Here is a 25,391-nt window from a genome sequence, read left to right on the forward strand (position 1 = left end):
GAGAATTGCTAGGATGATCAAAAAAGTTTACATATGTAAAGTCCTGGGACTTCTCTGGTGGCGCAGTGGTTAAGAATCCGCCTGCCAATGCAGGGGACATGGGTTCAATTCCTGGTCAGGGAATTAGATCCCACATGCTGCGGAGCAACTAAGCCTGTGTGCCACAACTACTGAGCCTGTGCTCTAGAGCACGCAAACCACAACTACTGAGCCCATGCACCGCAACTGCTGAAGCTCGCACGCCTAGAGCCCGTGCTCTGCAACAAGAGAAGCCACCACAATGAGAAGCCTGCGCACCGCAACGAAGAGTAGCCCCCGCTCGCTGCAACTAGAGAAAGCCCACGCGCAGCAACGAAGACCCAATGCAACCAAAGATAAATAAATAGAAAAAAAATTAAATTATATATGTAAAGTCTTTAGCCATACAGTAAGGACTAGATAAATTTAAAATTATTATTATTATTTCATACAACTTGGCTCCTAAACTTAAGCCAATTATTTCATCTGGTATATAGCCAAAGAAACAATAATCTCTTCCAAAAATGGAGAAAAAACTAGCTGAACTTCACTGACAGATAGTATATTAGTCCTACGGAATTTTCCAAAGGTAATTCTGACCTGTTATACACTAACTTTAGAACCTGACCCTTGCTTACCACAATGCTACAAAACACACCACATCATTGCTGGGATGTTCACACTCTTAGATTGCTTTTATGCTGAGCCAAACTTCCACTCACTGGTCGTGGTTTGCTTCCCAAGTTACACAGAACATTGCCAACCCACCTTCCAGAAGACAGTCCAACAAAGCCTACAAAACGACGACCATATCCCTGACAGAGGCCAAACACCCACAGGCCCGCACCTCATCCTCACACGACTGCCTTAGCCAAGTGCCTGCTCACCTTCCTCTCAATGCTCTTGGTTTGTCAGTATCCTTCTTAAAAAGTGTGACAATTCAGTGCCTGACACAGTGTTCCCATCGTGCCCTGAGCAGCTCAGAGTGCCATGGGACCAACAGCTTCTCAGACCTGGACACTAACAGTTGTACAGCTCTTAATCTGGGCAAGACTTGCCTCACTCAAGTTTTAGTAATTTACTAGGAAATCACACCAATGTCCTAAGCCCTTTGTAGTAGTCTCTTTGCAGTTTAGATTAATAAAGTTGTCTTTAGTTACGCTTCCTGAGCTCTGGGCCATTCATTAGCAGAGGCTCAAGAGCCACTCTCTGTTCATATTTTTTCCTTTTTTCAATCTATTACTAAATAATAACTCTTTCTATTTGCACACCAATTTCTAATTTCATAGCAAACATTTTTGATATTTGAGTGTAAGGCACAGCAGGCGTTACAATTCCCAATTTACAACTGAAGAAATGGAGGCTCAGAAAGGTTAAGAGACTTGCCTGGGATTACATTACTAGTCAACAGCAAAGTCAGAATGAGAACCAGAGTCTTCTGTTTCCCAACCTAGAAAATGCCCTACCACCCAACCTGTCTCCTCTTTTTGTGGACAGTGGAAGAACATTTGAAGTCAGAGAAATACAGGTTTAAACCCCAACTCTCCTGCTTCCTGGTTGTATGACCTTGAGAAGGTACTTCATCTCTGAGATTCCTTTCCTCGTTGGTAAAATCAGAGTGCCCCCTCTTCATGGGGCAGCTGTGAGGGTCAGACAGGCTAGCATCAGTGAGAGAACACGCAAAGGATCATGCTACATACTTCCTGCCAAGCCAGCATTTGCTGTGTATCCCCACATCTGTGGCATGAAAAACCACACAAGAATTTAGGGAGCATTAAAATCATTCTAAAAATACACAAATACACTTTAAATATGATAGTCATTTACTCCCTGCCATGAGGTTTTAGTAGACAGTATGGAGATACAAATATGCACCAAAAAATAACTGATATAAACTCATCATAGAGGAAATTTTAGTTGGAGTTGCTTATGTGGTGAGTTACAGTGTCACAATGAATGACAACATGACTAAAATGTGGAGGTGCAGCAAAGTAATGGGAACTAAAATTTACTTTAAAAAGTAATTAGCCCATGAAGAATGATAATGATCTTCAAGGCCTCCTCTTGGCTGTATATTCCATGATTCTCTACCTTCAGTTTTCATCACCTATAAGCTGTTTGGGAATAGAGACTGTGTATTATTGTTCTTACAAAGTACTAAGTGTCTAAAGAGTTTATTGAGGATTCAAATATTTTTGATTGACAGATTAGAGGAGAAAAGTTTAAACTCATTACTGAAGCAAATACCATCACCTATTTTTACGATTATCTGGTGACGTATGTATGCTGGAAACAGTTTGAAAAAGTCATTACCATGTAATGTCATTTTTTAAAATGGCATGTGTGCGTTGCAGGGGGTGGATAAATAGAAGGCTTTTGTAACTTTTAAGAACGGCATATAGATTAGACCAAATGGTTTACGGATAGTCACAATTATTTCAAGGTATTTTTCAGTTCATTGATTCTACAAATATTCATTGAACACCTACTATGCCACACACTATGCCAAGCACCATGGCTAAATAAGATTAATCTGACCTGGGTCCTGATCTCAAGGTTTAAAATTTTATTTTAGAATGTGAGATTACTCACCTTCTATTGTTTATGCCTACACAACTTAACAGTGGATAAAAGTCAACAGAGTCGATGGGGGGGTGGGGAGGCAAAGAGACACAGACAGTGCTGAGTGAGCACAGAGGAGAAGGAAGTTCCCTCCCACCAGGGAAAACCAGGGAGAGCTATCACGATGGATACCTTGCTACATCTCCTCGGTAAAGAGACTTATACTCCCAGTTTGCAGGATCCGGCTTCTTATCTGTTCTGAAGGTTTCTCCCATCAGAGCCTGAATGTCCTCAAGCCAAACAAAGTGACGTCCAATATCAGCAGTGGCATTATTTTCTTGACTGTGGGACAAAGGAAGGTGAACAAGAAAAGGGAAGAGGCACTTAGAAATCTCCCAGTTACATATTTCACGTTTCAGAAATGTGAAAGTTACACATTTCAAACTCCATACAGCATCAAGCACACCTAAGTACATAAAATGTGCACATGCCAAAAAAATGGGAAGAGCACTCCTACTCTGGAGAAAGTTTTAAAATACAGAGCAAAAACTGTCAACACTAAGTGACCCTTTACCAAGAAATGAAGTCAACTTATCCCAGAAATACACGTGAAGGATATAGGTGTTTTTTAAAAAAATAATTCATTTAAATGATTATAACTTGATTTTCAAGTATATTTATAAACAAGGCTTTTTCTAAAAAAAAAAAAAAAAAAAAAGAGAGAAAGAAAGATAAGGCTGCCCTAACTTTGCCTAACTTACTTGAAAGTGCTCAGATAATTTATTCCAACTAAAAACTTAACAACAACAGCAACAAAGCCACAGTTCTGAATGCTTCAGTCTTGCGTGTTACTTAGGCACGGTCTAAGTCTCGTTTTTATAGTCTGGGCTCTGTGTAGGGTGTTTTGCCTGTACGTCTGGACCTCTATCTAAAGGGCAGAGAGTCCACTATAAGACAAGACCCTTATTTATCCCTTTGAACCAATTTGTGACTTGGCAGACTTCCAGATACAAATGGAACCAGTTCCCTAGGAGTCAAAGAAGAGGGAGGTTTTTTTCTGGCACCTAACATCTTTCTTCCTCTAAAGAAAATCAGTTCATAATGCTGCTGACACAAGAAGGTGCCAAAGTAGTCAAAACAGCCATTAAGTGTTGTTCCATCTTTGCTTTTTGGCTCTGCCCGGATAGAAATAAAGATTCTAAAGGCTTCTAAATCACTCTTGGCTGGCAACACAAGGGAATGGTATTTCAGGGACACAAAGTAGCTACTCAATAAATATTTGTTGAATGATGCATCTCGGGTTAAAATACGTGGTGATTTTTAACACATTCCCCTCCAGAACAACTGTGGAGGGTTTTCTGATGACAAAAACTGAAAGGGGCAGCAAAGGGAGAGAAAGAGACTGATGCATTCCAGAAAGAAATGGAAAGCCAGTGTGGAGAGGGGGCGGGAAGGGCCAGGCTGCAGACCACCCCTGGGGAGCAACAAGCTCTCATTCCTCCCCTATTGGGTACTGCGGTCAGGAAGCAGGTTGTGGTCTAGGCTGTGTACGAGGAAGGATGCGCCTCCCCCTGAAGGTGAAGAAGAGCTCATCCTAGGAGACAAAGGTCAATTATAAGCTGTGACCTCTGGGGAAGCTGTCCCTCGATCACCCTGAAATAGAGTCCCATATGGTATGCAACCCACCCCTCCCTCCAGGCCGCTTTCCTGACATCACGGAAACACTCTCCCAACTCAGTAATATCTTACTCCCTGTCTGTACAGAAACAAACGATTCTTCCAGGTCACTGTCCCAGGAACAGACTGCAGAAGTGAGTAGTGAGAAAGTAAAAGACAAAGACAAGAACAATCCACTCTGATCTTAATGGGGATATTCTACAAAATATCAACAGACTTAAAAATGCTGTTTGGATCATAAAACTATCAAGAGGCTGTAACGATCACCTCTGATGTGGTTAAGCACAGGCCGAAAATAACTATCTTTCAAGTTCTTATGGTCATTCCTGTACAGTTCCAGGAAATCCTTTAAAACTCATTTTCCTCAGCCATAAAAAAGATAGTTAAAGATGAGTCTTCAGAACACACAGCAATTCATGTATTTTGCTTTGAAGACATACTAAAAAAAAGCAACAATATCAATGGTACATTCATCCATTCATTCATGTAACAAAAACGTACTTGAGCGTTTACTCCACATCAGGCCCAGTGCCAACCGCTGGGGGGATTCAAAGGCAAGCAAGGTGGGGTGGTTCCCGCCCACAGAAATCCAGCCAAGTTCGAAACCTTGTTGCTAGACTCCTTTATTCCTTCCTCCTCTAGGGTTACAGGGATAGCACCTGAGACACAGAGAAGGCTAAATAAATCTGGGTCCTCTGAGCCACCGAGGACTGCGGCATTCTCCAACACTGATCTGCTGACAGAAGGGTCCCGGAAGACTACGGTGTCTGCCTCTCTGGAGACTACGGGCCGGATTCCAGACTCACTCCGACCAGAGCTCTCACTGACATCAACGGGACTTCTAAGCACATCACAAGAGCAAATAATACCTCAAGAGTCGCAGAAGTCTTAACAGCACTAAATTTTTTCAAGTATGCCTTGGACAGGACTTAAATTTTCTCTCTTCTAGACCACATGAACAAAGAAAAGAAAAAAGTTAAATGAGGAATAATAATTCAAGTAGTTTTACCACATAACCACCTGTCTCACGCATGGGAAAAGTACCTCCCTATGTAAGAGGAAGTTAGATTAACCAGAGAGGAAAAGCACCTGCTCTGGGGTCAACCTGTAGAACACCTGGGACACTATGCTCAGCGTAGACAGCAGAGCGAAACACGGGGAGAAAAAAGGCCCCCAAGGAAAGGAAATACTGTGGTCATGAGCCATTCTATACCTTTAACGCAGTGGTTCTAAACAAATGTGAAATAAGGACAAAAGCAATGATTATTTTTGAGTGCTATATTAACCTTGTGTGTGTGTGTGTGTGTGTGTGTTATGCACACAGGGGTTCTGATGTGAGTGACTGAAAGGAAGACATCAAGAAAGAGAAAGAAGACATTTTTCTTACTCTTTACAGAAGCGTGTAAAGCTAAGTAGTGAACTGGTTCACATGCCCACTGTAAGGCACATCTGCCATCTTTCAGAAATCCTGCAGACTTCCTGTCTGAATCAGATTTTGACACAATCATTACTGTGTCTAAATAACAGTTCTCAAATAAAATCATGGCCCTATTTTTTTTTTTTAATGAAAGTTTTCTTTTCTTATGTTGACCTAATGATAGAGCTCTTTTTGTTTTTCTCCCACTTTACTGAGGTATTTATCGACTCCATTTTGATTGAGTGGCTAAATAGTCATTCAGATGTCTAACTTGTGGCAACGATCAAGGGAGAAAAATTCAAGATTTGAAAAATCATAGGTATTTGAGAATAGAAAACCTACTTCGGTTTCTCTGATTCCTTTTTACTGTCTCTGATGCTTGTGGAAGATCTGTCCTTTTCAGAATCAGTATATGACTCAGATCCACTGCTACTTGACTGCCCACGTTTTCTCTTGGTTTTCTTGTGGTGCTGATGCTTCCTTTTCTTCTTTTTCTCTTTCTTCTTTTTTCTGCTTGTTTGTTTGGGCTTTCTGTTAGTGTCACTTTCATCTGAAGGCTCTGAATTCAGAGGACTCCTGTTTGGGAAAATCAACATTAGAATTATTTTCAAAAGAGAATTAGGGAAATAATATGTAAGTAAATATGCAAATAAACAAATATGCAAAAGGAAATTCTATAAATGCCCACACAGACTTACTATATGCCCATACATTATACAGTACCTTCCTGGATTGCAACTCACCTTAAAGATTTAAGAGTTGGACCTAAAATAACATCAGCTGAAGAAATTCTAATCTTTCTAAGATTTCTAAGCTTGTAAACCTATATTTTCATAGCTATATATTTGTAAATTAATCTACCAGTTATTTTATCAAATACAGTATTTTTTAATGCTATAAAAGGTTTATTTTCAGTCTTACATATTATGCCAGCATATCCTTAATGCCAAAAAAAAAAAAAGGTTTAACTCTGGTCCTTGTTTTTTAGTTATAACGAGATCTTCCTTATTACTCCCTCTCATGCATCAACTATTCTCAATTTCTGAAAGCTTCCTACACTTTTAGAGTACATCGTATTAATGAGACCATTTGGTCTATATTTGTGAGAGAGCTCATTTCTCAGTCCAGTGATCTATAACAAAATTCTTTCAAAGCTGGGTACAGATGTTTGCCATTTTGCTTTCCCCAAAGTTTTCATGAGGTTTTATCCTATGTTATTACAAAAGCTCCTTCTATTTTTGCATGCAACTCCTACCTTTATGCAACTAAAGAAATACCTGAATTACAATATTCTAAAAGTTACTAATGAGGTTAATAAAGTTACTTAAGAATCACAATGATGCCATTTCCCTTGTGGCCTAATTACTGGCAGTAACTGTGTCATGTACTTGCCACTCCAATGGAAAGGGAAAAAAAAGGATAATCTGTAAGAGTGATAAGGGAAAATAGTCAAAGATCACCTCATTATATCAGGTAAAAGGAAAAGTTTTACTTAACTCTTATCACAGTGTTTTCTAAGGAGCATCATTCAAACTAAGCTGACAAAGACTAAAAATCCACCTATCAAAAATATCAAAAAAACTACCTGGTCAGTAGCGACTCTTCAGAAACAAAGGCTGTGGCCTCTTCAGTTTGTTGGCCCAGAGATGTTACCGTTCCAACACAAAAGCTTGGGTTGCTCAGCCAGTCTAATTCTGCACATGGGCAAAAAGGAGAAAAGATCAATGAAATTAGCTCAATAGGATTTCTAAAGCAGGAAATCCATCTTACCAGCTGACATCTTAATTCACAGCCAACGTCAGCCAGACATTTTGAACAGTCCACAGAAGCTGAAGGGAATCCATGAAATTGTTATTTCATAGGGCATGGGGCTTTAACACACTCTAAAATATTTAAAACTGAAATCCTCTTGTGATATCAGGCTGTAGCTTAAGCAAAAGCCATGTAATAAGCATGGCCTAAAATACAACAAGGCTTTATGTATTCCATCCACACTCTAATGAGCATGAACTCTTCCAAAGCATTAGGTTTTAATGACCCCAAATTTGATTTAGACAATTCCAAGAAGTTAAAAAAAATCAAATCATGCATAGAAACCCACCAGGCTTAACATTATTCCAGAAGATTCAGATATTTTTCTTTAAAAAAAAATTCCAATGTTCTTAGTATAGTAACTTAACATAAGCTTTTCCTTATAACAGTACTCTGTGAAAATAAAAACAGAAGGTGTCAACTTTTTAAATTAATGCTAAAATTATATAAGATGTTAATAATAATTATCTCTGGGCGGTGAGGTTAAATGTCCAAAATTTTTCTTCTTTCTGCTTATCCATTAATTTCTAACTCTTCTATAATGAACTATTTCTAAATTACTTATTTTCCAACTTTTAGGAGTCTTGGCTGTGAAGGAAAGAAGAAGAATGGTGGCAGCAAGGGGGCCCACGGAGGGGTGTGTATTTTGTCCTGTTTTGTTTTAGGATGGGAGGCCAGAGCATAATCACATGCTCAGGAGAAAGGACCCACAAAATGGTTGAAGTTAGAAGAGAGAAGGGTTAATTACATTTTTTAACAGTTGTATTGGGATATAGATTATATACAAGGTTCACCCATTTAAAGTGGACAAGTCAATGGTTTTTAGTATATTTAGAATTGTGCAACTGTCACTGTAAGATAATTTTAGAACATTTTCATCATCCCCAAAAGAAACCCCACGCCTATTAGCAGTAACTCCCCATCACCCACCTCCTGCCCTCCGACTCCCACAACCAGCCCTAGGCAACCACGAATCTACTTTCTCTCTCCATAGATCTGCCTACTTTGGGCATTTAATATAAACAAGATCATACAATATACGGTCTTTTGTAACTGGCTTCTTTCGCTTGGCATAACGTTTTCAAGGTTCATCCATGCTGTATCATGTATCAGTATTCCATTCGTTTCTATTGCTGAATAATAATTCCATTTTATGTCTACACCACATTTTATCCTTTAACAGTTCAGGGACACTTGGGTTGCTTCCACTTTTTGGCTATTATAAATAATGTTGCTATGAACATTCAGGTACAAGTTTTTATATGGACACATGTTTTCAGTTATCTTGGGCAGATATCTAGGAGCAGAATTGCTGGGTCATATGGTAACTCATGTTCAGCATTTTGAGGAACTGTCAGATTGTTTTCCTAACTGGCTACACCATTTTATACTCCCATTAACAAGGTATGAGGATTCCAATTTCTCCACATCGCTGCCAGCTTGTTACTCTCTGTCTTTCAGATTACAGTCATCCTACTGGGTATGCTGTTTTCTCACTGTGGTTTTGATTTCCATTTCCCAAGTGACTAACGATGTTGAGAATCTTTTCATGTGTTTGCTTGTTGGCCCTTCATATTTCAACAGAAACAGTTATTCAAATCTTTCCCCATTTTTTAACTGGGTTGTCCTTTTATTATTGAGTTGTAAGAGTTCTTTATATATTCTGTATTCTAGTCCCTGATGGCAACTGCATCCTAGTGAAGAGGGGATATCAGAATGTATGCTCCGTGATACAGCACCTTATTTTGTTCACTGCTGTATCCCTAGCACTGAGAGCAATGCCTGACATACCTCAGTAGGAGTTTAATAAATATTTGTGGAAAAGAGGGGATGGAGGAAGGAAGGAAAGTTCCTAAAGAGAAAAGGTGCATTGAAAAGCACAGGAAAAAGGGAAAGAAGAGAGGGCATCTAGCTTACGAAGGGCTTTACTGTAGGCCAAACAACAGGTTCAGCACTTAATTTACATCTTTTAATCCTCACAACAACCCTCTATAGGAGGTACTACAATCTTCACTGTACAGAATAGGAAACTAAGGCTCAAAGGGATCAAGTAATTTTTAAGGTCATACTTAATAAGACTTTAAAGAATTGTTCATGCAGTCTTTCTTCTACTGTCTCCTTTTTCCTCCTGTGGGGTTCCCTTCCCTTGGGCCTAATTCCTGGCAAGAGGTATGCGAAAATAGTTCCTGTGGCTCACTGAGATCACAATTATTTTCACAATAATTGGATTCTATCATGAGCAGAGGAAAAGCGGGAAAAAATGGAACAAACAATATGCAAGGAGAGATGCTCTCAAGGAAGTCCATTATATTTTTACATAAATATCTGGATAGTGAGGACAGCTTGGAGGAAGTGTAAAGAAATAGATACATTAAAACAACAAAGTGTGTAGCTCTCCAAAGTCCTTCAGAAGGTACAAAAAAAAGCTTTTAAAGGATGCATTTAAGGCTTTGCCATATGGGACCACTGTGGGGAGGAAAAAAAGTAGTTTATAAAGAACTAAAACTCTTGGGTTTTGAACTCAAATCATCACTGACCCTCTGAGTGACCTTCATCTCAATCAAATGACCTTTTATAGGAACAAAAGGTATTTTTACCTGATAAGAAGTTGCTGCTGCTTTTTGGGGGGCGGGAGGAGGGAAGCTATCATATTAACAGTGACCATGTGTGGAATATTAAAGTAATAATCATTGGGTGTTAGGCCTAGAAAAATTTGGGAGGTCACCTAGTCCAGAGATTTTCAAACTTTCTTAGCCAAGGAACTCACTGTTCAAGCACAATCTTTCAGAGAAGTTCAAAATGCAGAATAGAAAAAGCAGGATGCCCTTGTTGGGGGCTCACAGGGAGGGAGCAGGTCCACAAAGGCTCACTGGAGCACAGCCTGGATGCCCTTCCCTCAGTTACAGATCAATAGTCTGAGGCTCAAAGAAGTTAAGTCACACACACATCTGGATCAGGGAATCCTCCATCCAGCCCCCTCTAACCATGCCATGGTGCTAACTCTTCACCGCCTCAACTAAGGAGTTGCTTTTCCTAAGTCTCCCTGCAATCGGTACAGGGGGCTACAACAGCAATTTTCACATCGCAATCTCATTATCTGCATGCCAAGTTTTCCCATCATAGTCTAAGCCAAAGGCCAACAACTCAAATCCTTACAGGGACCAGATGAGTAATGATTACTATGACACTATCGAGAGTGACAACAGAAAAAAAGAAAACGACAAAAATATTCTTCCAGCCAAACAAATATACCAACTGGTTTACAACTTGTGCATCCAAGTTTCCAGCTTGCCTCCACTCCTCCCACTCCCTTCTTTCCAAACCAAAAGAAACATGAGGGCAGGAGCCATGACTATTCACTCCTGTATTCCCAACTCCTAGCACAGTGCCTTGGTACAAAGTAACTGGAGTCAATAAATATTTGTTGAATAAGTAAAGTGAATGAAGATCTGAATCATATCTCTGCATCCCTGTACCCCCAGCAACTAATTTACAGAACTGAAAAAATTTGATTGTTAAAAGCATGCCATTATCTAGGCATAAAGTACTACTTAATAATTCTTCCAGTCTTCATTGTAAATTCAGATTTAATCATTAAAGAATGGAATACCTACTATGTGTCCAGGCACAGTTCCAGGCTTTGGAGGCACAGTGGTGAACAAGTCCCTGCTCACGTGGTGCTTATATTTAACCATAACATTAACTGTTCATGTGATACATTTGCATTCTTAAATTTTAATTACACAGAATCCTAGAAAGTCATCTGAGATCAAAAGATGCTTTATTAATCAGATTGCAAAGTCCTTTTCTATATTTACTTACATCCTCAAATAATTTACAAATACCTATTATGTATTTAGATAACTGTGCTCATACCAAGCAGGATGTAACACGTTACAGAGAAGACCAGCAGGATACCACATGCCTAGGGTTTAAGATAGAGAAGATGACTAGCTGACAAACCTTTTGTCCCGGCAGGTTAGTAAGTAAATCACAGGTTGAAACTTACCTGGAAATTAGCACCCTGCTATACACATACACACATCTAAGAAAGGAAGAAGAGTGTAAGTATCAGGCAGAAAAACCACTTTAGAACTACTGCCTAACAAAAACAGGCAGGTATCTACAAAAACCACATCGTGTGCAATTTTACAGAAAAAAATATAATGAATTATCACTGAATACTTCAAGCTGAAATGCTTTTTGTGATTAATAAGTTTATTATATAATTCTATTTCTCCATCACTAGTGAAAATGCTTTAATTCAATTCCACTACAGATGGAGGGAAGAAGGAATTGTCATGAATAGATTTAAATTTTAAAAACAAATTTTGGGGACTTCCTGGTGGCAGAGTGGTCAAGAATCCGCCTGCCAATGCAGGGAACACGGGTTCGATCCCTGGTCCGGGAAGATCCCACATGCCGCGGAGCAACAAAGTCTGTGCGCCACAGCTACTGAGCCTGCGCTCTGGAGCTCACGAGCCACAACTACTGAGCCCGCGTGCCACAACTACTGAAGCCCGCGCACCTAGAGCCTGTGCTCCGCAACAGGAGAAGCCACCGCACTGAGAAGCCCGTGCACCGCAACGAAGAGCAGCCCCCGCTCACCGCAACTAGAGAAAGCCCCGCGCGCAGCAACGAAGACCCAACACAGCCAAAAATAAATAAATAAATTAATAATAAAATTTTTTTTAAATTAAAAAGTAAAAAAAATAAAAACAAATTTTGAACCACAAGTGGATAAAATATCCTTGTTCTACACCCATTCCCCATTGTATTAGGCTTTCCCCCGCTTTTCCAAAGTTCACTTTATGGCACTTTCGTTTTATGAAAGACCTTCAACTAGTACCTATTTTCACTAGCCAAAGTCCGAAGAGGATTTTCGCTTTTACCAAAAAAAAAAAAAAAAGCGAAAAGCGAAAGCAGCCTTCAGTGTTCGTTTTGCAGCGAGCCTTCAGAGAGGCAGCGAGCACCCCAAGCAGCAACAGTGGCCTCACCAAGCTCCCTCCCCAGGAAGGAGCGCAGCATCGAGCCGCCACAGCTTTGAACTATGTCTGTGAGTATCTGTGCTTTATCCTCATTTACTCTGTGCATCTGTTAGCAAGACGTGGCCTGAAGTAACTGTTTCTTCACTGTACACCATTTCAGCCTAGGAAAGGTTTCATCGGAACGCTGCTCTACCTTCAGATAGTGGGGGAAACCTGTATAACAAAATAGCACTGATTATGAGTTTACGTGAACTCAGAGGCAAGCGCCACCCCTTCAGGGATAATTCAAAAGACATTTCTAGGGCTCTACAGCATCTATATTAGGGAAGGGGGTTATTCCTTTAAAAAGAATGAGCCAAGCTCTTTGTTTTGATGGAAACACTTGATTCCTGACAAAGAATGTGAGAGCACAAGCATTCGTACAAACAGCACTGGCAAACATGACTAAGAACTGCATTTAAGACGCCGAGTACAGAGAATCTAAGCAGAGTCAGCCTTTCCACAGAGTTAACCTACAATTTGAAGAGACCCAGGGATCCCAAAGGTAATGTTTAAACAACCAAACTCCAACATTCCAATATCACAGTGTGGTTTATAATACATTTTCCGGTGTCAGAAAGACTTGCGTTCAAACACTGGCTTTAAAGTTTATTCGTTGTGCAACTCGGAACAAAAAACCTAATCTCTCCAAGTCTTCTCCTTTCATCCAGCACTTCTTCACTGAGAGCCAGGCATGGACAAACCCAGGACAGCCCTCAGGGAGCGGACACACTGGCAGTCATTTACATGCAATTAGACAAACGCCAAGATAAAGAAGAGTTACAGGGTATAATGAGAGCACACAGTTGGGTTCCCTAGTCCAAACTAGGTATGGATCAGAGAAAGCTGCCTGGGAGAACAGCTCAATAAGACCTAAAGGATGAGAAAAAAAAGTAGGCAAATATGCTCCTAGGAAGCATCTAGGCAGGAGAAATGGCTTATACAAAGGCCTGAACGTGAGAAAGCATGACTCTCTGGGAAACAGGAGAAAGCTGCTATGGCTGGACCACTGGGAGTGAGGGGGAGTAGGAGCAAAATGAAGCCGGAGAAGTTCAGGGGCCTTAAAAACAACCATATTAGAGTTTGTGCTTACCCTAAGAGCAATGGGAAAATGCTTGAGTTTTGAGCAAGGGTGACAAAATCAGGCCTAGGGTTCAAAAGATCAGCAGCAAAGAGTAGTGTTTAAGCACACACGTTTTGAGGCTAGATTGCTTGAGCCCAAATCCTGGTTCTGTGCCTGTTTCCTCCTCCCTAAAAATGCTGACAATAATACCGACTTCATAGGGTTGTTATGAGGATTCAGTGACTTAATATGTATTTGTAAAGCATTTAGACCAGTGAATGGCACATAGTGGTTTTTTAAATTTTTTTATTGAAGTATAGTTGATTTACTATGTTGTGCCCATCTCTGCTGTACAGCAAAGTGACTCAGTTATACACATACGTTCTTTTTTATATTCTTTTCCATTATGGTTTTTCCCAGGATATTGAATTTAGTTCCCCGGGCTATACAGTAGGACCTTGTTGTTTATCCATTTTATATACAATAGTTTGTATCTACTAACCCCAAACTCCCAATCCATCCCTCCCCCCACCCCACCCCCTCCCCTGGCAACCACAAGTTTGTTCTCTATGACTGTAAGTCTTTCTGTTTTGTAGGTCGGTTCATTTGTGCCATATTTTAGATTCCACATATAAGTGATAGCATGTGGTATTTGTCTTTCTCTTTCTGACTTACTTCATTTAGTACAATAATCTCTAGGTACATCCACGTTGTTGCAAATGGCATTATTTCATTCTTTTTTATGGCTGAGTAATATTCCATTGTATGTATGTGCCACATCTTCTTTATCTATTCATCTGTTGATGGACATTTAGGTTGTTTCCATGTCTTGGCTACTGTGAATAGTGCTGTGATGAACACAGGGGTGCATGTATCTTTCTGAATTATAGTTTTGTCCAGATATATGCCCAGGAGTGGGACTGCAGGATCATATGGTAGTTCTATTTTTAGTTTTCTGAGGAACCTCCATACTGTCTTCCACAGTGGCTACACCAACTTACATTCCCACCAACAGTATAAGAGGGTTCCCTTTTCTCCACACCCTCTCCAGCATTTGTTATTTGTACACTTTTTAATGATGGCCATTCTGACCGGTGTGAGGTGGTACCTCATTGTACTTTTGACTTGCATTTCTCTAATAATTAGCAGTGTTGAGCATCTTTCCATGTGCCTATTGGCCATCTGTATGTCTTCTTTGGAGAAACGTCTATCTAGGTCTTCTGCCCAGTTTTCAATTGGGTTGTTTGGTTTTTTGTTGTTGAGTTGTATGAGCTGTTGGTGTATTTTGGAAATTAAGCCCTTGTTGGTCGCATCATTTGCAAATATTTTCTCCCATTCTGTGGGTTGTCTTTTCGTTTTGTTTATGGTTTCCTTTGCTGTGCAAAAGCTTGTAAGTTTGATTAGGTCCCATTTGTTTAGTTTTGTTTTTATTTCTATTGTTTTGGGAGACTGACCTAAGAAAACACTGGTATGGTTTATATCAGAGACATATAGTGTTTTTAAATAAGTAGTTTTAAAATTCTGGCTACGGTGTGGAGAGTGGTTCAGGGAATGACTATTTAGGAGGCCGTTGTAATAATCCAGGGGATGACCGTGGTGACAATTATGCAGTGGCAGTGAGAATAGAGAGAAACTAACAAATTTAAGAGTTATTTGGAAGGACCGGATGAAGAACTGAATGGGGGAAACAGCAAGTTGAGGTATGTATCTAAGTTTTGGCCTGGGAGAATGGTGGTGCCATTTTCTGACACGTGGACACAGAAAGAAGAGCAGGTTTCAGGTAAAAAGGCAATGTGTGTAGTTTCTTCCCCAAATATAAATAATACACCTGACTCGTATGCCTCATATCTTCCATCCCAACTCTGTCTAAATATTCAACCCCCAAGCAACAATGTTTTAGAGTAGACAAGCCTAATAAATCTGATGGTGTAGAAAGAAAAGCTCGAGAATTGGAGGGATCACACACTGGGGTCTTTCTGCTGCTCCTAACACAAGGGAGGCGCTGGATACCTGTTTGTTGAGAGAATGAAGGCTACTGAATTCAGTCTCCCCAAAACACTTACTGAGTGTGATGCCTGCTTAAATCCTGGCCTAACTCTTAACAGTACCGAGAGAGTGGAGAACAGAGCCTCTCTCACTTGCTTTGGTATTGCTCATCTTTCCTGTCCAGGAGTTTTTTGTTCCTGTTTTTGTTTTTGATTGAAACTCTGCACACACCAGTACTAACACCATCTTACATTTTTATAACATTTTATAGTGTAAGGCCCAAAGTACAGTGCTTCTATTTTTAACAGCAAAATACCAGAAACAGTCAAAATGTCCTTAATAGGGACTGACAGAATAAAGTATGTGACATCCACACTATGGAGCTCTGTGTACCAGTCAAAAGAAGTGAGGAAGACTTCTATACTCCACTGTAGAGTGATGTCTGGGATTTTAGGTAAAATGCAGAATAATATGCATTTAAGAAACAGAAGTGGAGGGGGGAGGAGAGATAAATTTGGGACTTGGAATTAACAGATACACACTACTATATATAAAATAGAGAAACGATGAGGACCTATTGTATAGCCCAGGGAACTATATTCAGTATCTTGTAATAACCTATAATGGAAAAGAATCTGAAAAACTATATATATATATATATATATATATATATATATGTATGTATAACTAAATCAATTTGCTGCATACCTGAAACACTGTAAATTAACTATACTTTAATAGAAAAACAAAAAATTAAAATAAAAAAGAGAAACAGAACGGAAATGTAGTTGCTCATATTAAGGAGGAAAAAAACGGAAGGGTATCATTGACTACTAAAAATTCTAAACTGTAGGGGAAAGTTGGAGAATTGAGATGGAAGTTTTTTCTCCGAAAATAACTGGGTTATATGTATTTTCAACTTTAGAACCATGTAAATGTTTCACAACATTACAAAATGGGACCAAATCAAAAAGAAGAAAAACACAATCCCCCAAAATTAAAAACGAATATACCTAATTGTATATCACACTGGTAATGAAACCACACAGAGAATTATTTCAAGTGAATTTAAAACACAGTAATCTGACAGCACGTGGGTTGTGGGATATAGCCTAAGGACAAATAGAACCATAAAGAAATAGTGAACTATTTAGTATTAGTCATATTACTATTGTTATTTTGGACCTATACATAGTTGGACTAATGGCACTAAGAACTAATATTTTCAGCATAAGAGGAAATAAATATAAATAGTAAGTCAAAGAAATCAATTAAAAATCTCATAATCTTAAACTTGGATTAGAAATATCAGTATGAAGTCATGATGTATTTTTCTCTTTCTGGTTCTGGCCACTGAAAATGTTTAGAAGTAATGACAACCCAGTGCCATGAGTACTCCGAACATCCAATTTGTGGTTTTAACATACCCATACCATTTTCCACTAAAAGAAACCAGGGTTCCTTTGAGAAATGGTCAATTCCAGGCCATTATAAAACATGTAAGCGATGAGCTCTGGGCAGCTTTTAGGGCAGAAAGCAAGGAAGTGATTAAAGACAACCGGTTTATGCCAAAAAGACACAGGCCCAACTTGATCAAGGCCCCATTAGCCAAAAATGGGACAATTTAAGCATTAGAAAAGAGTATTTGCAATGGACTGAAATATAAGTATGTTAAAAATTCATGAGTTCATAATTAAAGGGGGTGGGGAGAAACACCTCACTTGTCACCTCTAAAAGTTGCCAAGACCCAAACTTGTTATTCTGTAAACTGACAAAAGGAACAAATCAAGTATTCATCCTGTCTTTCCTGCCTGAACTGTATTTCGGGGTATCCCAACAGTGTTGAGAAAAAGTTCTTTATAGGATAACTGATACTAATAAATATAGGAGGAATGCTAAAAACGGAAAATAACCATTTTGTAACCCCAATGAAACGGTGGATCTAAGCAATAATCATAAATGGCTGCAAAAATCATTAGGTGAAAGCCTGATGGGCAGCTTCATAATGGATGAATCAGGCCATCCAGGAATCCACCGATCAATCTCACTACTAAAAGAGAGAAAACTGGACCGCTCATCCTCCTGATTTGGCTCAACAGCAAGTGTAGAGCATACCCAATGAGGTATTTTCAACTAAAAACACTGTACCTGAATCTAATTAACTCTCTACATCTAACTATCAGTTTACAGGAAATTCTAGGGTAGAGAAGTATGTTAAATGACACCATAAGGATTTGGTGGGAAATGTCTATAGGACAAATGACGCAGTTTCCTCAACAAATCACAAGGGAAAATAGAAGGGAGGGAGAAACTGTTCTATATCTTTTAAAAAGACCTAAGAGACATATCCAAAATGCAGTGTTGGATTTCTTTGGATACTGACTTGAAGAAACCAACTGTAAAAGGCCATTTTTGAAACAACTCTGGCAATTTGAACATTAACTGACAATTAGATGATATTAAAGAATTATAGTTAATTTCATTATGGCTAATAATGTTGTGTTTAAATTTTTTAAAATACAGTACTTTATAAAAAGCTCTTAACATTCTCTAACACCATACACAAAAATAAACCCAAACTGGATTAAAGACCTAAAACGTAAGACCGGATGCTGTAAAACTCTTAGAGGAAAACATAGGCAGAACACTCTCTGATATACACTGCAGCAATATCTTTTTGGATCCACCTCTTAGAGTAATGAAAATAAAAACAAAAATAAACAAATGGGACCTCATTAAACTTAAAAGCTTTTGCACAGCAAAGGGAACCATAAACAAAATGAAAAGACAACCCACAGAAGGGGAGAAAATATTTGCAAACAATGTGACCGACAAGGGATTCATCTCCAAAATATACAAACAGCTCATACATACAGCTCATATTGATACAGCTCAATATCAAAAAAGTAAACAACCCAATCAAAAAAAAAAGAAAAAATGGGCACAAAATCTAAATAGACATTTCTCCAAAGAAGACATACAGATGACCAAAAAGCACATGAAAAGATGCTCAGCGTCGCTAATTATTAGAGAAGTGCAAATCAAAACTACAATGAGGTATCAACTCACACCGGTCAGAATGGTCATCATCAAAAAGTCTATAAACAATAAGTGCTGGAGAGGGTGTGGAGAAAAGGGAACCCTCCTACACTGCTGGTGGGAATGTAAATTGATACAGCCACTATGGAGAACAGTATGGAGGTTCCTTAAAAAACTAAAAATAGAACTACCATATGACCCAGCAATTCCACTACTGGGCATATACCCTGAGAAAACCATATTTCAAAAAGATACATGCACCCCAGTGTTCACTGCAGCGCTATTTACAATAACCAAGACATGGAAGCAACCTTAATGTCCATCAATAGATGAATGGATAAAGAAGATGTGGTGCACATATACAATGGAATATTACTCAGCCATAAAAAAGAGTGAAATAATGCCATTTGCAACAACATGGATAAACCTAGAGATTATCGTAGTAAGTGAAGTCAGAGAAAAAGAAAGACAAACACCATATGCTATCAGTTATATGTGGAATCTAAAAAAAGGATACAAATGAACTTATTTACAAACCAGAAACAGACTCACAGACTTAGAAAACAAACTTATGGTTACCAAAGGGGAAAGGTGGGGGGTGAGGAATAAATTAGGAGGTTGGGATTAACATATATACATTACTATATATAAAATAGAAATCAACAAGGACCTACTGTATAGCACAGGGAACTCTACTCAATACTCTGTAATAACCTACATGGGAAAAGAATCTGAAAAAGCATAGGTATATGTATATGTATAACTAAATCATCTTGTACACCTGGAATTAACACATTTTAAATCAACTACACTGCAATATAAAATAAAAATTAAAAAAACAAAACGAAAATAAATAAATTAAAAAAGAATAAAAAGCCCTTTTACAATCATTATCCTGATGCTGGGTACCCAGAAGATGTCCAATAAATACTGGTTAAGATAAATGACAAGAGCAACACTCCCCTGTAAACCTGCCACTTCATGCTCCCAAAATAAAAGGATTAACCCTTGGCCTGTTATTCAAGTCAGTACCATCCCTCATCACCAGTTCCAACCATATTTCCCAAGGTGCCTCCTTACACCTCTACATTTCCAGAAAAATTGAACTATTTGCAGTTTTTTGCAGAGGTCTCATGTTTTCCTTCCTGCGTGCCTTTGAAGGCCCTGGAATGCCCTTCCACTATCTCTTTGTCCAGATCCTACCCTCTTGAAGACCCATCTCCAAAGTTAGCTCCTATATAATGCTTTCTTTGAACTTCCCCACAGAAGTCATTATTCCTCTGGTTCACCTGTGTCATCTGTAACATCCCACCTTGTATGTACTGTTACTTTTTTGTTAAGTACCTACTATTGGTCTGTACATTCAGCTAATATTTATCGAACACCTACTATACTTTGGGCCTGTGCTAGGGGTTAACGATGCTGCAATGAATAGACAAACACTGTTTCTGACTACATGGATGTTACGGTCTAGTAAAGGATGACCAAAATTACACTAATTATATAAGAAATTACTCACAATTTTGAGAAGTATACCAAAAAAAGAAATGTAGGAATTACGACAGGATACGATAAAGGTGTCAGACACAGCTAGACTCTGCCACATAAGGGTATGATTTAGGATTAATCACTTCAAATTACAATTCACTATGTGCATTGTGTTTTTAACAATGCAGATCTGGGAACGCTTAAGGCTTAAATAAAATATGTAATGCCATTACCTGACCTACAGTCGACCCTCAATAAATAAATGTTAGTTCTTATTCCCAGAATTTGTGCCCATCTGGAGAGAAACTGTGTTTGATTAGCCTGTGGATCCTAATTCTCTAGCTCTTGGTCGGCCAAAAGGTATGAGACCAATAAACAATTCAGAATAAGGAGAACAGAGAAGGAAAAAAAGCTGTAATAAGAACACCCAGCATTTGCATCAGGAGTCTCCCCGAGATGTGGAGTACCACTGTTTCCATTTTACAGGTGAAGGAACTGAGGCTGGGGGGAGAAAACGGGGCTCAACAATATGATTACATGGAAGTCCCAGCTCCGAGGACTCTCCTGGTCTTTCTTTCTCCTTCTGGACTCTACAACTCGAGCCCAGAAACCCGGACGAGTGCCGCTGCTCCTCCCACAAGGCTTTGCAGCACCGCGGAGAACTCTGGGATACAAATGAATAAACAAATCCAAGGCAAGGGCGAGACCTGGGCCCAAGAAACTCCGCCCTAAGCCTGCCAAGTACCTTCTTCATCCCTTTTGTGTGCTTACCTTTCCTGGGGCTCCCACTCTCGGGCACCTCACTAACACTCGCAAAGGCGGGGAACAGCGCCATGATCACAGGCCGCACCGCCTTTTCACTCCACAAAAATGGCGCCGGGAAGCCGAGGCCGGTAGTAAGGCCCTTGCGGTCGCTGTGCACTCTGGGAAGTGTAGTTTTCCCGTCGGTTCTTTGGCCTGGACCCCACCCGCGGGGGCGGGGCGGAATGAAAGGGGGCGGGGCATGATGGGGGAGGGGCGGAAGGGACCACTTCCCAGTAATTAGTACCGTCAGGCTTCTGTGAGAACCGGAAAATGCTGAGACTGGAGGTGCAACTGTTCAGAGCACAAAGTTAAAGGAAGTTGGGATTCTGATTACACCCCTGAGTTCACACCATGGCTTCCTAACTGAGTCAAATCAAACTCCCTAAGCTTCAGTTTTGATGAAATAAAAATTTGTATTTTAAGGCAAGATAAAAATTTAAACAAAATTTTTCTCTGCCCATTTGTACCTCCTCCCTCCCGTCTAGTGTGCATCATACATCTGCATTGCGCATTAACCAGACCTCCCCAATGGCAGAAATACCTGCTCAACCATAAAGATCAATTTTTCTTTTTCTGGTGCCAGCTGGGTAATTCCTCAGAAGATAACATTCCTTTCTCAATCCCGTAAGGGGTCACTTATGACCCACCACTCACCCTGTATGTGTAGGCATCTTTGGTGAACTTTATGTACAATGCCAATATGTCATTTCCCTTAAAGATAGTGACTGGTGCAGAATAGACTGGTCAGACGACCTGGGGAGAATACTGGGCCACACCTTATGGAAGTTCTTGGCTTAAATACATATTTATGAACTTATTAATGTTTCTAGCTATATTACTTGTTTTCTGTCTATTCTATAAGATTATTGTTTCTTGCATTACCAAATGTGTGACTGAGTCTCAGATAAAATTAATGATGAACAGATGCCTTGAAGTGATTGATCAAATACATAGTTCTATAAGATCAATGACTGTAATAGTGTAACTCTAGATACAGGAAAAAGCAACAAGAGGGAACCATTTCCTGGACCATAGAAGACTAGTAAGACAGGCAGTCCAGAGGCTTTTGGTTACTGTTAAAGGGGCCTAGTCCAGTACAGTACCTTGAGGGGCCTATCAATGAAATCTTTGCTTGACCTGGGAATGAGCATTCCTGGCACCTTGGGACAAAGTGGTCACGAAATGCCTCCCAAACCTTGGTCAAAATTAAGACCAAAAGGGAGGGAATTGTAAAATAAAGAATGTCACCCACCATCCAGTTCTACAAGAATCAAGTCACTAGCCACTGCAGTCACTGAAAGGAATCCCTGAAAGGAATTCAGGGCAAGCATCAGGATAAGGCACTTTGTGCTCTGGGAGAACTGATAGAACTGGCTCTCAGATAGTTAGATATTTTCAGGTGAAAATTTTATGAACCCAGTTTCTTGCACCTTCCAATACTTAGAAAAGCACTAAAACCATTAACTAAGATCTCTTTTCCTCCCAAATAGCAGTAACCTTCTATCAAGATGAGAGTTTGCATGTAACCCTTCACCAAAATCACATACATTCTGGCCTCCTACTTTATCTCTTCAAAACAGTTCTCAGAGCTGTCTGGGAGATTGTCTCCTGTATTATAATCCTCAGTTTGGCTCAAACAAAACTTTCCATTTCTTTCTTAGATTGACAATTGATTAATTTTTTTGTGTGGACAGTTTCTTCTGCAAAATGTTTTGAAAGTTAAATTAGCATAGAGATAAAGTGCTTAGGCTTGTGCCTGGCTCGTGGAAAGCACTTAATACAAGTTAGCTATTATGTGAGTTGTGACTGCAAGTCTGACTCAAAGCCTTGTGAAATATCCAAACTTCAATCAATTTATCATTTTAAATATTTTAGAAATACAAAAGAATTCAAGGTCCTCTTAAGTTAAAAGGTCTTTGCTGGTTAGAAAATATATTTACCCACTTATGAAGTATTCTTGACTTTAAAAAATTGAATCTGAATCTAATGAAGACTGCTACCAGAAATATATGGGTAAAGGAACAATTTAAAGAGCTCATACCACCTAGAAGCAATCAGCCAAATTCAGAGTGTAGGAAATTATAGAAAACAACCCAGTTTCTTCAATGAATCAACATCTTTAAGGGGGCGGGAGACTGAAACAGATTAAAAGATTTTAGAGATATATCAACCAAATGCAATATACAGCCTCATTATGATTCTGGTTGGAAGAATTATAAAAATACTTTTTTTGAGACAGATGGAGAAATTAGAAGTTGACAGAATATTAGACGACATCAGGTAATTCTTATTAATTCTGTTAGATGTACTAATGTACTAATGGCACTGAGATTACTTTTTTAAAGTTCTTATATATCAGAGATATATAGTGAAGTATTTGCAGGTGAAAATAAATAAATGAAAATATATCTGGGGGGGTGATGGAGTCCTAGGGAGTTCAAAGATCTTTAGTTAGGAAATAGATTAAGAGTGGGAGATGCAAATCAAATCAAAGGATGGATGGACTCTTGTGAAAGCTTCAGACCTGTGTGAGAATTAGGTTGTGTGCGTCCAAAATGAGCACGCTTCAAGTATTGAAGGCCTCTACACAGTGCTTACAAAAAGAGACTTAGTATGATGATATGAGCAGCAAAAGTCTGCAACTTTCAGGTTCTACCAAAATCTCTGGCTCTAAGTTCCCTCAGTTAATCGGGGCAGCTTCCGCCTCCCTTAGCAGACACCTCCCTTAGCAAGCTCCCCTGGCTGCCGCCTTCCCCACTGCTTCGTATCCTTCCATTCCAGAAAAGCAACTAATGTGGAAGGGTTAGGAGAATCAGGGCCATAATAGTAATCTTTTTGTCATAAGAAGGAATCTGGGCATATTAGATATTTTCTGTACTACAGATGGGGAAGAGAACTTGGCTTAAGAGACCCCTTATAAGAACAATTTAAAAGTGTGTAATCGAGTAACTGCTTTAGACTCCTGATTTTAAGTCGAAATCTTATGAAGTTTAGGCAAAGTTTCAGACCATCGAATAATTTAAAGTTTACCATACTTTTAGGTATAATTGATTACCTTTGTAAAAATTAATACTTGAAGAAGATTTCAGGTAACTGAAATACCCAAAGAGGAAATAAAATGTGTTACATTTATATAAGATGCATAAATGCTAAGCCAAGGTCAGCAAACTTTTTCTTAAAGGGCCAGATAGTAAATATTTTAGGTTTTGTGGGCCAGAGGGTCTGTGCCACAACTACTCAATTTTGCCACTGTATTGGGAAAGCAGCCAGAGATAATAAATGTTAAATGAATGGACATGGCTGTGTTCTAATAAAACTTTATTTACAAAAACAAGTGGTGAGCCCACAGGCCATCATTTGCCAATCCCAAAGAGGCCTGTATTACACTGGGAAGTGTTTCATTAGCTACCTTTATAAACTGAAGCAAACATTATTCAAGATCCCTAAAAATTATTGCTAAAATAACAAATGAAATATGTAATCTGAACTTGAACATTTAAGAACATTATTCTTCAATTAAAATATTTATTCCTTTATATCCAACAACCAGTTTTCAGGAAATGAAAGGACAAAGGAACATCATAAACACCACCAGGGGATACAATCAGCAAAATCCTGATTGTGTGATTGTGGGAAACCGTGTGGAACAAACTACCTGCTTCTCTCTCTCTCTCTCTCTCTCTCTCTCTCTCTCTCTCTCTCTCTCTCTCTCTCTCTAGGCTGTGCTGGGTCTTCGTTGCTGTGTGCTAGCTTTCTCTATTTGTGGTGAGAGCGGGCTACTCTGTGTTGCAGTGTGCAGGTTTCTCATTGCGGTGGCTTCTCTTGTTCCAGAGCACGGGCTCTAGGCGCACGGGCTTCAGTAGTTTTGGTTCGTGGGCTCTAGAGCGCAGGCTCAATAGTTGAGGCGCAGGGGCTTAGTTGCTCTGCAGCGTGTGGGATCTTCCCAGACCAGGGCTCGAACCCGTGTCCCCTGCATTGACAGGTGTATTCTTGACCGCTGTGCCACCAGGGAAGGCCCCTGCTTTCTTCAACAAATAAAGTGCAAGGGAAAAAAATAAAGCAAGGAGCCAAATGGAGACATGTATTAAAAGAGACTTGAGAGTCATATTGACCAATAGTAATGCACAGATCTTATTTGGATTCTGATTCAAACATACTGTATACATAAAATGATGACATTTACAAAACAGCTGAAAATGTGAATACTGGCTGGATATTTGATAAAATTAAGGGATTATTGTTCAAACTTTATAGACATGATAAATGTGTTATGGTTATATATTTTTTTAAAGAGTCCATATCTTTTAGAAATACATGCTGAACTATTTACAAGTAAAATGGTATATGCCTAGGATTTGCTTCAAGTATGGGAGGGAATTAATTGGTGAAGGTATGATTGAAACAACATTGGCCCTGAGTTGATAATTATTAAAATTGGGTAATGTGAACATGGGGGTTCATACACTATTTTGGCCTTTTTTGTTAAGTATATTGAAAT

At 39.3% G+C, this 25,391-nt stretch overlaps 1 protein-coding gene across 3 annotated transcripts in view; it reads right to left on the minus strand.

Annotated features, from left to right (window-relative positions):
• NRDE2 (NRDE-2, necessary for RNA interference, domain containing) overlaps positions 1–20,947 on the minus strand; it is a 47,270-nt gene extending 26,323 nt beyond the window's left edge. For all 3 annotated transcript variants that reach the window (XR_009500979.1, XR_009500980.1, XM_059914816.1), the window contains exons 1-4: positions 20,861–20,947; positions 7,260–7,368; positions 6,017–6,250; positions 2,773–2,922 (exon numbers count right to left, since the gene is read on the minus strand). Coding sequence is in view for 1 of the 3 variants with exons in the window: in XM_059914816.1 (XP_059770799.1) it covers positions 2,773–2,922; positions 6,017–6,250; positions 7,260–7,368; positions 20,861–20,924 (557 nt within the window). In the remaining 2 variants the exon portion in view is untranslated. The remainder of the gene's footprint in view (positions 1–2,772; positions 2,923–6,016; positions 6,251–7,259; positions 7,369–20,860) is intronic.
• Between the last annotated feature and the right edge of the window lie 4,444 nt (positions 20,948–25,391).

This window comes from Balaenoptera ricei, chromosome 2 (genome assembly GCF_028023285.1).
Source record: "Balaenoptera ricei isolate mBalRic1 chromosome 2, mBalRic1.hap2, whole genome shotgun sequence".
NCBI classification, from domain to species: Eukaryota; Metazoa; Chordata; class Mammalia; order Artiodactyla; family Balaenopteridae; genus Balaenoptera; species Balaenoptera ricei.